The sequence below is a fragment of the Nipponia nippon genome, unplaced genomic scaffold (genome assembly GCF_047370975.1).
Source record: "Nipponia nippon isolate SJK-2023a ecotype South Korea unplaced genomic scaffold, ASM4737097v1 scaffold_1, whole genome shotgun sequence".
NCBI lineage: Eukaryota > Metazoa > Chordata > Aves > Pelecaniformes > Threskiornithidae > Nipponia > Nipponia nippon.
Genome location: NW_028262290.1, coordinates 23,630,344 through 23,645,052, shown reverse-complemented (window position 1 = coordinate 23,645,052; position 14,709 = coordinate 23,630,344). Strand labels below are relative to the sequence as shown.

General features: G+C 38.1%; 1 protein-coding gene across 4 annotated transcripts in view; it reads right to left on the bottom strand.

Annotated features, from left to right (window-relative positions):
• RNF19A (ring finger protein 19A, RBR E3 ubiquitin protein ligase) overlaps positions 1-14,709 on the bottom strand; it is a 59,943-nt gene that overhangs the window by 14,357 nt on the left and 30,877 nt on the right. For all 4 annotated transcript variants that reach the window (XM_087748875.1, XM_087748882.1, XM_087748899.1 and 1 more), the window contains 2 exons: positions 6,818-7,572; positions 616-824 (listed from right to left, as the gene is read on the bottom strand). In XM_087748875.1, the coding sequence (XP_087605001.1) occupies positions 616-824; positions 6,818-7,434 (826 nt within the window). In that variant the 5' untranslated portion in view covers positions 7,435-7,572. The remainder of the gene's footprint in view (positions 1-615; positions 825-6,817; positions 7,573-14,709) is intronic.

Genomic DNA, 14,709 nt, shown 5'->3' with positions numbered 1-14,709 from the left:
AAATACTACTCTGAATAGTCTATCCTCTTTTTTCGGGGGTTACAAACAGGTTCAATTTTAAGAAGATGGAATTGTTAGCTTTCTGGTAGCCAAGACAGATGAGCATTTTATTGAAGAACAGAAATTAGTACTAACAAACAGATGTCAAACATCAGAGCCAGCATCAGACTAATAGTCTCTTTTGAAAGCAGACAATCAGTGGGTTTGAATTTTATTTTTAACAGCTTTTATTATTAGCAGTCCTGTGAAATTTCACCTACAGGGGAGAAACTAAGTGTTCCCAGTGTGTAAGTTATACAGCTACTGAAGTCAACCTGCCAAACACAGAGCACGCTTTAGAGAGTTCCTTTGACTTCACATTTTTCAGCTACAAAGGAAGAATTTAAAATTCTGACAAGCCTGTAAGATTGAAGTCAGGTGCTGTGGTCATAAAGTACTTCAAATTATAACATTTAAAATTCGAATTCAAACTTAAAATTGTGTATTTTACATTTCTGAAAGACAAAGCAACTAGTATCTACCGTGCTACTATTCAGTTCTTTCCTTTTTAGAGTTAATTGTGCAAATGCACTAAAAAGATATTTTACAGACACACAGTATCCTAATCATAAATACCTGCTGCTCCAGATTCCTGGCTGTAACTAATAGATGAAGAACGGATGGTTCTCAGGCGCAGACTTTGAGCTCTCTCCTGGCGAGCAGCATCACAGGTCTGGTTTGGATGCCAAATCTGCTTACAGTGGTAGCAAAACTCAGTTCCACAGCCTTCTCGTCCACATGTAAGTTTGGGGCAGCTGGCACATCCGAAAGCGATCACAGCATATCTTGAATGATCAAGAGGGGCAAGAGAGAATTTTGTTAATAAAACCAGTCCTATCTATAGACAGAAGCAGACGAGACAGCTGCCAGAGCAGCTGAAGCAGGTACAAAGGCAGTGGACATCAGGTGCCCAGCGCAGGTTCCTTACCACCTCCTTCCACAACTCTATCACTATTGCATTAGACTAAGACTGTACAGAAATACTACAATCAGTGTAACACTTTGCTCTACCTCACACTAATAACTTCATGCAGTACTGAAATATACTGTATTTAAGGCTGAATGCAGTACTGTAAGGTTTACAGTCACAAAGCAACCACAGTTTAGAAAAGCGGGACAATAAAACCAAAAAAAGGTATGTAAGCAACTAGAAAAAGTTATAGTTTCAAGTGTTCCAGTCACTATGGGCATGTCTAAGTGTGACCCTTTCTGTAATCTGGGAGGATCCCTGCTAAGTGATCCATAGTGCAGTCTATTACTGTAAAGGCATCTGAGTTGCTACTGCATGACATTTTAGTATTTTACTGGCTGCCTTTTATCATGACTATCACTATCCACTTTAAATAGATGTCTGTTTACTTTTTATATTTTAAAATGTCAAAACAACAAAGCAAGTATTTTATAAATAAGGATTGTGGTTTCTCAATTAAGACAATTTCTTTTCACATTTTTTTTTAATACATTTCAAACTGTAAATGCAGAAATTGATAAGGGTTCAGAGCCTCAATGCCACCTTTACTCTGACAATACTACAGAGCAAAAAGCTCCAAAAATGTTGAGACTTACAAAACTGTGTTACACTATTTTGTAATCAGACACAACATGAACAATTCTATACAGAGTTGTTTCCACAAATCAATTCCTCTATCAGGTTTGCATTTTAAAGTTCACATGATAAAAATACAGACAATGCATATTGTAGTTCATATTAATATTAAATATAAATACATATACACATATACACACATGCGCCTTAATTCCTACCCATTGTATTTCTTTCAATGATTTTATGCAGTAGCTTTTGTTTAAATAGAAAACAATATTAGGTCCACTGGTATGAACACCTAAAACAGAAGTTTTATTCATGTGAACAGTCCCCCTGAATAGACTTCAACAGATTTATAAATGGAGCAGGGCTTAAATTTATGGCTGTTCAAGTGAAGGTAATTTTATTTTAAAAGACTAACTTGCTTATTTTTGCCCCCTGTCCAATTTATAGCAGTTGCATAAAATTAACTCAATATCCTTTATCAGTAATGATATTAAAAAAATTATTCCCATTCACATATCTGAAAATCTAGCTCTTTTCATTGTAGAGTAGCTACATCTGAAGCTCTGTAAAGTTAATGCAAGTCCTATCCCTTTCATTGTTTTAAAACAGCATGTTTGAGGTTCCCCCCCAAAAAAGTTCTGCAAACAAATAGGAGTTTTCAACCTTTAATTTACAGATGATGCAGTTACAAATAAAAATGAGATATATGCTTGTCTGTTTTCAAATATTTCTTACTTTCCAAGTAAAAATTGGTTTCAATAATTGCTAGACTCTTCTATATTACTGCCAAGTTAATCAGCTCTATTTTCCCACTTGCAGCAACTGAAGAGATAATTGGCTTGTATGTACACAAAGAGACTCTGATCCAAATGCTTCTTCAACATACAGGGATACATCCAGGACTCACTAATGTTATATCAAAGAATCTTAAGCGTAGGCCACAGAACGAAGTATCAAGTTATATCCTGCCTCCCATGGCTAATAAAGAATGGGCGCATCCCTGAAAGCACTCCCCATTTGGGACTGATGTATTGGCATACCTTTAGAAAGTAACTTTTTAGACCAGAGCAAATCTCAGCTCAAACTGTACAAGATTAGAGGTTTAATTTCAACGTTTTGCATTCATTTCACAGGCGATGTGAAAGCCAAAAGTTCTAGTTAGGCTGAGAGAAGGGACAAACAACCAAATTCAAGGTAATAACGAGTAAAACAAAAAACCAGAGGCAAAGAGCAATTAATTGAAGAAAGGATGTACAGTGAGAAGAGGAATGAAGAATTTGTACTCTTTTGCCCAATCTGCTTTTTGCTTGACAAAGATAAAATCTAGGAATCACTGCTCTCTTCTAATACCAGCAGCAATACAATCTCAGAGCAAAACCATTAAATAATTCAGGCAGAAAAAAAGACAGAACACATTTGGAATACTGATTCACTGAGGTTTGTTAAAATGACATCGGAAAACTGATATGAACAGAATCTCAAAAAATTTGCCTGGAACAGAGCCGAAGAGCTTTCCTTATCCATGCTCCTTCCCCAGAAAAAGATCACCTCTTTGCCAGTGTCCTCTGTCAAGCCACTGCAGGTAAGTTGTAGCTGGTCCAGACTTTTACCGTATTTAGGTAACAACGGTGAGGATGCCTTTGAGCTTGCAACAAGAGCCGAGGATGAAGTAGCCCCAGGTCAGAAAGACGGTGGTGCCAGCGGTAGGGACCATTTCTGGCCTTAGACGGCTTTAGTGCTAGAGACCCCACAGCTCCCAGGCAGCTCGTCCAGGGCTTAACTATTGCAACAGGGGCTCTCCTGCAAACTCATCGGTAGTTCTCTTGTTGGGAAGATCAGAAGAAGTTCTCCACTGGGACAGGAGAAGTAGTAATACACTTAATACTGTAGCTGACTTTGTTTCAAGATCTGTTTGGTTCCAGTTTTGCCATCTCTAGGACCTGTTTTTACCCCAAACAGAGTGAAAGACAGCTGAAAAAGAGATATTTCCTTCTTAACTATTCTTTGTTGTTTCCTGAGAACATAGGGGCCCATGAGATAGGGAGAAAAAAAAAAAATATAACAGACTTCCCTCCTTTTTTTCCTTCCTCATTTTTTTCCCCTCAGGGATCAAAATTTTTATGATTACTTGCTCTTCATCTGGTCTTTGTTCTAGTGTGATGCCCAAACCCTGAAACAACATTACATGGGTTGTTTCATCAATGTTGAGGAGAGTTGAAGCACTGTCATGCACCGTCCACTCCGTTCTTTCTTTTACCTATCTGTGCAGTAAATTTTTCCTATCAAAATGCTCTACTTTGCACCTATTTCCTATTTATTACAGTACTTATTTCTAATTTTATAGACAACTTTAGGAAATAATGCTACTTTCTGAAGTTATTGCACATCTCCTACTTTGGGATTAATTGTAAATTTAGTAAATGCATTCCATCCAGCTCCTTCATGAAATATTTGATCCATTCTAAAATCAGGTCAGCTACCATCACAACTCTAATGTATTCTGCCAGAACTACATGTCAAAAACTGTTCAGAAAAAAAAAAAAAGCCCTCAGTTCTAATTGCATATTGTACAAGTTGATTACAGTTGCCAAAGCAATTAGAAACTGCGACTACTGTTGTACCACGTAATTGTTAAAGCAAATGTCTGCTGGTCTGAAGTTTCTGCACCCTGTATGTGATACCTCACCTTTACAATGTTTGCTAGCATAGGCTGTTCAGTGAAAGTCTGAATAGTGTTTGCTTCCCTAAACCTCATGCCTGTACAATTGCTTCCTCCATCCTGCTTCTATGCTCCACAACAACATTAAATCCCCATTATTACTTTCTATACTGCTCCCGCTTCTCCTTCCCACCTCCCTCTGGGTGCTTTCTCCCAGCTCCCCGGCTAACAGCGAGGTGAGAGACCTGTGCCGGCACACACCAACCTGCCAGACCATGCTGTGGTGGCTGCCTGGAAGGCCAAATTTAAGAAGGTAACTGTAGGATTCATATGCAGGTATTTCTCTTCCTGAAGGCATTATTGGTGGTCTCTCTTTTGCTCAAGTATTATGGTTTTTTTCCCTGAAATGTCTTAGATTAACTTAGGCTGAACGCTCAACCCCCTCTGCCCAACATATTTGAAGGTGCTACAGGTTTCAAAAGTGATCAGGAGAAGGATGGGAAAAAGACAAAACATCATCACGCGAGCTCTTGTTTCTTTAGGATGACAGCCATAAAGAATGATCCTGCTGAGAAGTATCCGACTTCATCCGATTTTAAACTAGTCATGTGAATTCAGTGAGGTGGTACTATCTGTACATTAAAAACAGAATCCATCTATCACTGTGAAGCATTTCCCTACCACATGAAATATTAAGGAAAAAGCTGTGTTATCAAAGGTAGAGTTAAGGTTGCCCATATAGTAGTAGTTTGTTCCCCTCACACAAACACTGGCATAGTTTAGCTGCCTGGCAATACGCTGTTTTTTCCACAGGATTCCACCCTCAGAGTAAGGAGCATGCAGTAGGCAGTTCTGGAGCAGTGATTTAAATATTTGCTATAGACTAATACATTGCTGTGGTCCCACACAATTGCATGGAACTTTAACTTCGCTCTGAAGACCCACTTTTTATTTTTATAATGGTATTATCTATAGCAATTATCATTACAGTTTCTGACCATTTAAAGATACTTAGGGTTTTTTTAAGACAGATGAGAAAACTGAGGAACAAAAATAACCAAGGTGAAAAGTCTCCATTAAACAAATCTGCCTTAGCCTATTTACTGAAGTACTAAAAAAGTACGTGAATCACTGAGACATGGTTTAACAGAAAATGGTTTAACTGTTTTTACATGCTTCCCCTTACCTTGAGTAGCAAGTTTGTTGTGAACACGAAACCTCAGGGGAACTTGAGCAAAGCATACTTCTGCCTATAAAATAATGCCTTCTAGTGGCTGTTTTCTTTTGCAGTATTGAAATATTAAGAGCAAGCCCTACTGGTTTTGTCCACATGACTTTGTTATAAGCTCATGCAACCAATCCCTCTCTCAAGTCATTTTTCCTTCTCTGCTCAAACTACACCACAGCAAAGCCATCCACTTTTGACCAGAGGACCTAAGGAACTATCACCTTTCCAGTCCCTGCTTTTGACCCGCATTAGCAAATTCTGTTTCATTTAAAGTATGAAAGCAAAATTCTATTTCAAATATGCTTCTTAACATATCATTTGAATTTGAAAGCCTCCTAAACATTAAGCACCTGAACATTAATATTGGAATATATAATCTACCTAACAGTCTTATTTTGCTTGTTCTCTTCCAACATTATTCCTTTTCTTCTTTCTACTTATTGCTCATCTGTGAAGCTTTGAAACAGAGATATCATCTTTATGAGTTTTTAGCATGCACTGCACATGCAGATCGCAGTCATGGCTATAACCTTTAGACATGATGATAACGCAAACAATCTCTAAAAAAGCAACTTGCTGAAGAATGGCATTATGAGACACCATCAGCAAAGTGTGATGATGAGCTGCTCAGTAGTATTCAGCCCACTCATGTCAGAATTCAGAAAGGTTTCAGAACTGTTTAAGTCTTAAAGCAATGTTAAAACATTATGTTCGTCAGATAATAAACAGGAACAAGTTGATTATTATCTTACATCAGAATCCTGTTGACAGGCAACAAGTGGTGTGTCAACCAGCCACAAGATGGAAGATATCTGAAGCTGGAGAGGCCTTTTTATTGAAAGAAAACCTCCAATCATTTTTCACAGTTAAAAAAACCAAAATACCCACTGTGCTTTAACAAATGGACTAATTTAAAAGTACAGTCATCAAATTTTCAATTCTCTTTAGTCTGAGCTTTGCACTGTTGCCTTGGCAGTGCAACATCTAAGTTTTTTTTGCCTGCTGTAGATACATAGCAACCACCTGCCAATAAGTTTTGTGACATTGCTGAAATTCCCTCTGCAGAAAAAAAAAATATACTACTTAAGGAAGGGTTTTATTTTGGAAGACGAGTTGTGGCTTGGGCTTTTTTTTATTGTTTTTTCTTTGTTTGTTTTTGGTGTTTTGTTTGTTTTTTTTTTTGTTTTTTTTTTAAAAGGGAATTCTGCCTGCTACCTACTTGTACAATGCATAACAAAATGCTAAAGTAAAGCAATTAACTTTTCAAAAAGCCGAATGGTATGAACATTACCTGTTCATGCTGTTACTTTTTTGCAGACAATGGGAAAAAAATACATACCCACAATCTGGAGCTGGGCACCACCTACAATCAGGATCTGCAACCAGCCATCGCCTAAGCATAAACTCTTCGTATTTTTCCATCAAGATGTCATCATTTAATATCAAACGAATATCATGAGGATTAAATCGTTCTGAGCATTCTGGACAGCTAATATTAACTCTGCTCTCAGAGATTTCTATCCGGAGATACTGACGCAAGCAATCCACACAAGATCTATGGTGACAAGTCATTATCTCCGGGAACCTGTCCTTGGAGTGCCGCAAAAGGCATAAGGGGCATTCCATGAAGTCTCCGCTTGGTTTGCTGCTAGAGGTTGTTCCGTTATCAGAAGAGGTACACGTGGAGAAAATAGAGTTCTTGTCTGTACACATTTCTGAATGAATACTTTCAATACTTGCAATTCCATCAACACCTCCATTTAAATCCCTAGACTTGCGTTTTGTGTCTTTTTTTCTCCGAAAAAGAGAGCCCAATGAAATTCTTCTTTTCTTTGGTGCCTTTTTAACTGACGGCAAGCTCACAGAGGAAGCAGAAGACTGGAGGTCCCGATCAGAGCCCATTTGCCGATGTAAACTCATGTCTAGGTCACTCATCAGAAATGGGTTAAATTTCATATACAATGCTAATCATTTTTAAAGATCAAAATAATAGAGTCAGAGGATACAGGCATATTATTATGTAATCCAGTTTGAGAGTCTTCATGCAGAAAATTCACACGTATCCGCTTCCAGCAAATTCTTCAGAGGAATTCCCTACATTAGGAGGAAAGATGAAAAAAAAAATTAGAATCACATCCATCACTTTTGGTTCTGAAAGATCACAGCACTCTAATGACCTGTTATTCATGTTACTACCACCTCCTCCTCACCATCTGACCCAACACTTCATTCTGTCAGCCTTTTCTGTCCTTTACATCCTTCTCATCTGAACAAGCCTGAAATCTCCCTGTGGTCAAGGAATACCTTTGTTACACTTAAGTGTAACAGTGCCGAGAACAGCATCTCCACTCCCCTGCTCCCTAAGGGGGGTGGTGTATGTGTGCGTGTGCACGCATGTGTGGAAATCAGCATAACCCAAGGTGACAACTAAGTAAATGTGTAACAAGTTCTTCTATAACGCATAGTAACAGGCTTACAGCATTGGAAACTTTTCTGTTTTCTCTACCCTACATTTCCCACACACGCAATAAGGTCACGTACAAACCCAGTATAGTTAATGAAAAGACATGAAAGATTTTTGTGTCTTTTGAATCCTTTTAGACTGGCAGCAGAAATTAAGTCACTGTGGCTAAACAACTCAAGATATTCTCAAAACCTAAGGGTTCTCAGAGAAGTATGCAGATGCATATTTATAATGTAAGGCACCTGAATATTTCAGGATGCAGAGCTGCAGAGTGAGTGACAGGCAACACTGTCTTGCCCTTGAACTTCCATATTGCAATTCAAGCAGAGACTAGAGTCAATGTGATGACATTTGAATTTTTCATCATACAGATTTTTATTAAAAAAAGAAAACAGCCCCAAAACCCAGATTCCCATCACATATCAAGCTTCAATTATTCCCTGTGTACAAGATGATGGCAAGGATTTCCTTCTGTTCCCTGTTGCTTAACTGACTGGTTCCCAGAGAAGAGAGAGAAAGGTGTTTTCCTATTTTCCTCCAACAGAGGAGACTGCTGCAAGAAGTGGCAGATCACCTCTAACCAAAACCACTAAGTTCCCCCAAACATGCAAATATTCCCACTTCTTGGAAGCTTGATTGTACAAGAGGAATTTTTCTAACTCCCAGTGAACTGCTTCTGTAATAGAAGAATGAGAAGGCATTTCTTATGCAACATCAGTGTTGCATACCTGGGTGCAACTACTGGTGGCACCATTTCTTTCCTCAGTGTTTCCCAACTTACCTCCCAGAAAGGGATGCACTGGGTTTCTATGATTTTACCATAGGATGATAAAAATCAGAAACTGGATACTAAAAATAAGTCAAAAGGTCAAAACAAAGGAATGTAGAGGGCCACTGATGACGACGATACAAAAATATAACTTCCAATTTATACATCCTGGTATGGAGAAGACAAAGGGAGGTGAAAAACCAACACTGACTGAGCCCAGGCAGTCTGCACACCAGCTAGCGACCGGCTGAAAAACAGCCACGTGCTGTACGTCTCCAGGACAGGCTCACGGAGATGACTGGGTCAAGATGAGGAAGTTTCAGAGGAAGGCTGACCAGCAGCGGCAACAGGAATCCCTCTCCAAAGAGGAAACACAGAAATAGCCCCCGGGCTGCCCAGCTCGCCAGAGAAACGCGTGCAGCAAACCCACTCCTGAGCCCTCTTCAGACTACTGTAGCTTGATATCATATACGTACAAGCAGGTATCCAAGTCAACACTACTCAATTTATACTACCATCCAGTACCCCACGAGAATACTACCTTCCTCAAGTGTAAGAATTTAAAGGAAAAAAAGAAAAAAGAACATCAACAAAAACACTCCTCACATCTCCTGTTTTTTCTAAAAAGAGGTCTTATGTTTTGGGCCACTAGACTTTTTTGTTTGTTTGTTTCTTAAGTGAAAATTTAAAAGCCACCATATTCCATTTTTTCAAATGCTGAATTATTATTTTTTCTTCTTCTTCTTTTTTTCCTAATAAAGGAAAAATCTTACCTCTGTGGAACACTATCCAAAAAATTTTATTTTATTCCCAGGGTCTAAAATAAAGCGTATTTCAAGAACATAACATACTCTTCCTTCCCTCCTAAGGGAACATTTTCAGCCTAAAATCTAGTCAAAAGGAATCTTGGATGCTCTACCTGCTTCTGTTCTCAAAACAAATTTAATAGTTTTACAGCCGCTGTTTCTCATTAAATGAACTAAAATGTTCCTTTATCTAAAGAAAAAAGGTGAAACTGAAAAAACTGCTAAACAATGATGACAGAAGGGAATATCCTTCTCTCTAGGATCTTGGCATGTTGTTATATCGTAGATACAGGCAGGTGGTACATGGCATCTGAAATATACTACAGATACACAAGTCCTATAGTATACAGCTGATGATAAATTAAGTTTATATGTCCAGAAGCGCAAGAACAACCTTGAAAGCATTATTATAACTACATACTTACTAACATTTGTATGTTCACACAAATACTAACAGGACAGCAGAAAGTGCCATTCTCCCCAAGCCAGGAGAGTCCATGAACAACATGAACGGCAATCAAAGCACTCATTTCAGGCAAGAAGGTGGGTTTTTTTCCTTTTAAAAGAAAATATGAAATAAAAAACAGTAGGAAGTAAACACAGTACCACAGCCAAGCCTATGACTACAAGCCTTCCCCTCCTCCCTTTCTCTGGAGAGGAAAGAATGCGTATTACAGCATTTTTGCCAGTTCCAACAGATGTACAAAATCAAGAAATAGCAGCTCTGGTGATGAACCAGTTGTACTTTTTTATTTAAAAAAAATAAACAAAGATTCTCCCATGCTCTAAAGAAAGAGACCAGTACGTCCTACAGTTCCCTTTGCGTAATGGGATCTGATAAGCAGTCTCTCAGAAATAGCAGACTGCTTTTCTAAAGAAAATGGTTACTTTGTCAGGATTTTTGAATAGAGACGTTGCCAGTTATTTCAGACAATCATCAATTATGCTCTCTAGATTTAAATGCATAAAGCTAGTTTTAGAAGCCACACTCTTCCTTATATAGTAATTTTGGATTGCCATTTTAGTGACGTTCAAAGATGACTTTGCTGAAGTGAAAAGATTCAGCAGATGATTTATTACAGGAAAAAATGAAGACAAACGTTACTATGCTAATAATGATCAGAGCTGTACAAAATCATAAAAGCCTTACTAGCGCAAGCTGGAGCACTGGCCGGTTCTCATGTTGCCCAACCCAACACGGCATCTGCATGTTTTTGCAGACAAAAAGGAAAAAATATTTGATTCTGTACAGCCAGAGAACACAACGCCTGTATTATTCCAGTAACAATGAGTCCACATGAAGGAGACACGCTGTGTGAAAAACGAAGCTCTGAAATCAAAAGACTTGAAATGAGCCAAGACACACAATTATGGTAATAATAACGAACAATCTGATTTCAAGAGGCAACGTTCATTGCAAGTTCTGCATCACTCTCGCTGACCAGTATAAACTCTGTCAACATACAGAAGAAACTAATATGGGCAACAGCGAAGGGATAGAAAAACCACAGAGCATAACTCCTAAAAATGTAAGTTCACCACTGTCCTCAACATTTCCTCAAAAGCACTTACCAACTACAGAAAAACCATGTTTCTGGCTTCCCGCCATGCCTAAAGTCCTACCACAAATCCAAATTCCAGCCATGCTTTACATTCTGCTCACGCCACAGACTACCACAAAACACCACTTGCCACAGCACAAACACACCTTGTCATTTGAAGATTTCCAAAAGCGCAAATGACATTTACAGACGTAACCCACGTAAAGCTCAGTATGTAACTTCCATCTTCACTAATCCTTCCTAAACTCTTTGTCGGGGAAACCTAACTCACACCCAGTTAATTTCCTTCTGTAATTCTTTTCGACCATGCTGCTTTAAGTATAATGCTACTGCTGACCATATAATGGAGGGGGAAGGAAAGGAAATCAGAATAATTTCGCAAAGGGAGAAGTTTTCAACTCAGATGACCGGAGTGAAAAATATCTTCTAGTATGGCTCTCCATGACGTAACTTTTGCTTGTCTCATCTTACCAATTTCAAAACTTTTAGGAAACGCACTAGGGCAGCTGAGTATAACCCTACTGATTTTGCAAGAAAAGAGCGATAAAGCCCTACTTCCATAAGCCAGCTGCCGTGGGAGACTAAATCCCTCGTGCTCCGACTGTCTTCCAAACACACCAGAGGCACAAGCTCAACATGCTGCCTGCTTCTCCATTACACATTCAACCTGGCGTACAGGAACAGCAAATAAGGGAGTCCGCCATCAGGACAAGCAGCTTCACATGCATTTGCAAAACGAAGGCAGGCTTAAACATTTGCGTAGGAAAGGAGAAAAACCACCATAAACAAAGATGTAGCTAAATCCTCACTAAAAACCTTAAGTGTTCCCTCACGTCATTGGTGCTAAAATGGCAAATTTAGACTTTTACTGTTGCAAATGAACACTCTTCATTTTAGGCGTTTGCTCCTCCTGGCAGTTTAACCAAGCACCAACTTTGTGTTAGCATACTGAAAGCTATTTCTTCATTAAAACTGACTGCTAACAGATTTCTTCTCTGACATTTGTAATTCCCAACATCTACACTGTGTAGCTGCTTTCTGAGATGCACTGCTCCAGCTTAAAGAGAGCTGAAACAGAAAAACCCCAGAGTTTGAAGTTCATCCACCAACAACGCATTACAGATCTGAAATACATTTCTGCTTCCCTCTTCCAGTGAGCATCTCCTGTCAATCACATAGTACCCTGGAATTTCTAAGCTATGATGTTCTTAACGTAGAGGTATCTCTAAACATCTAAAAGATGCATCAAAACCACATTTTCATTTACTCCATGGTATAATAACTGTAAAAGTAGTGGAATAAAACATAAATCAAAAATACATAAAAGCTTAAGCTACTAACTTAAGCACTAATGCACAAGATTTGTAAACAGCAATCAAGTTTCTCATTTTAGTGGGCATTCTTTAAATGTCAATTCATTCCACAATAGTTTTAAAATTGGGGGAAAAAAACCCAACACTTTTGCCTGAGGATTTCTGAAAGAATACACCCCGACTTGCTTTACACATGCTTCAGGTTCAACTAAAAATCTGGCAGCACTAAGAGTTAAAACAGAGTGAGGAACAGTCTGAAAGAGCTTAACAATTTTGACAGCTATATGCTTGTGTAGCACTAGGTCCCGTTAAAAAAAAAAAACAAAAACACAGTCACGTCAATGCACGTGGTGTCAGAGCATGCTAGGACTGTTACTTGGTTTGATCACAGATGATTTTGTACAAGCAGAACCAACACTTTGCAACTTGGAAGTAAACAAACAGAAATTATGTTGAAACAACACAGGTTCTGGCAGAACCTTTATATGCACTAAGTTGAAAAATAAAATCTTTTAATGGTAACATAATGCAGCATAGGTGAAATGCTTAATTGCAACAATTGGAAAAATGCATTTACGACTCCTTCAATCTATTTCCCCTCACAAACTAAAATTAAGAATAGCAACATTTTCCATTTAATGTTTAGAAGACTGTAAAGATATTTAAATTTAATTTGTGTGGGTTTTTTGGATGTCTTCTAACTTTGGTTTCCAATAAAAGGTAAAATTAAAGGGTTGACACTATTTGGATTAAACTGAGAAGTTTATTCTGTAAAAGAAAGTCAACAAATTTGTATCAGAAGATTACTCAAGCTTTTAAAACGAACCCAGACCTACAGATACTTATCAAACATTTACAGTGATTTGTTACAGTATGCCAGGATGCAAAAATGTAAAGTCAAAGTGACTTAAATAATTCATTTAACTCAAACTGAGCTGCGTACAACTACACAAGTATATTTTTAAAGTAAGTTTTACTTCATTATGGCTTTTCTCTTTTGAAAGAGAGGGCACCAGTATGGTAGTTTACGTTTTACAAAATTGATCTCAGCAAAAAGTAATTCTTATCTTTCAGACACTTTTGCAGGAAGATGTCTCTACTTTCCTGTCCAAAAGAGCCACATATGCGAATGCTTCTCTTAAAGCATGAAGACCATTCGTTATAAAAGTTACCAGAGCTGCTTCTACTACTAGTAAATCTTTTTCAGAGTGAAAATTACTTGATCATTTAGTTAATTAGGGTCTCATTTCTTTATGCTTACAATGGACTACTGATAGCTGCACAGATGCCATTAGTTCAAAAACAGGACTCCCAAATCCACAACTGATCAAAGACAAGTTTTTCAAAACCTTTAGAAATCTGCCATGTCAAGTCTCAAGCTTTACATATCATCTTTAAACAACAGAAGAACAGCTCCAGTGAAATAACTTCACTTTTTAAATTTATGCAAATTCAGAAGACCAGGAGTTGAGTTGCCTCCAAGTATGGTACCAAGCATTCACTCACTGATTTCACATTGGAGCTTGCAGCAGGCTCAGTGAAGGTGCTGACAAGATCTGGGACATGCCCGTATCAGCACGGAACTGATAAGTAGAACAGAGTAGAGCCCTTATCCCTAAATTGAAAGGAAGTTAAATCCTCTGGGACGAGCCAGCTTGACACACGTAGGCCATTAGACCAGTGTCGAGTGAGAAACAAGGGATCTTCCAGGAGCAAAAGGACTTTCTTTAACATATGGGAGTTTCTATAATGCAGAGTCAGTTTACTTTAGGAAACTCTTCTAATAATTAGGATCAGTTTAAAGACACTATGTAATGCTTTGTTAAAATTAAACAAAATACTATTACTAGATATCAAAAGCAGACAAAAGTTAGAGCAATTCCCTCATCAGATGCAAGTCTGTCTGTTCAGCTGTTAATCTGCACTTCAACTGAGACGCCCACTAAGGCAAGAACAAGACTTATTTATTTGTAAAGCATCTTTCAGCAAACATTAAAGGTAAAACATTATGGTTTCTCTAGTCAACTTTATGTCCAGATTATTACTCTGTATTCTAAATCATGTTATTAAAAAACCTGATATTCACAGATACTATTATACAAAAACTTAAGACAAAAGCACTTGTGAGGCAGAGATATTTTACTCTCTTAACAATCTACATACTGCACTGTTACCATGTCCCAGTTTATTCTGATTGCACTGTATTTTTCCTTAAAGTCCTGTGTCAATTAACTGGAAATTCTATTTTCACTTACAGAACAAAGCAATATTGTTTGTAAAACAATGAAGCAAACAGACGGACAATGAACCCGCTTGG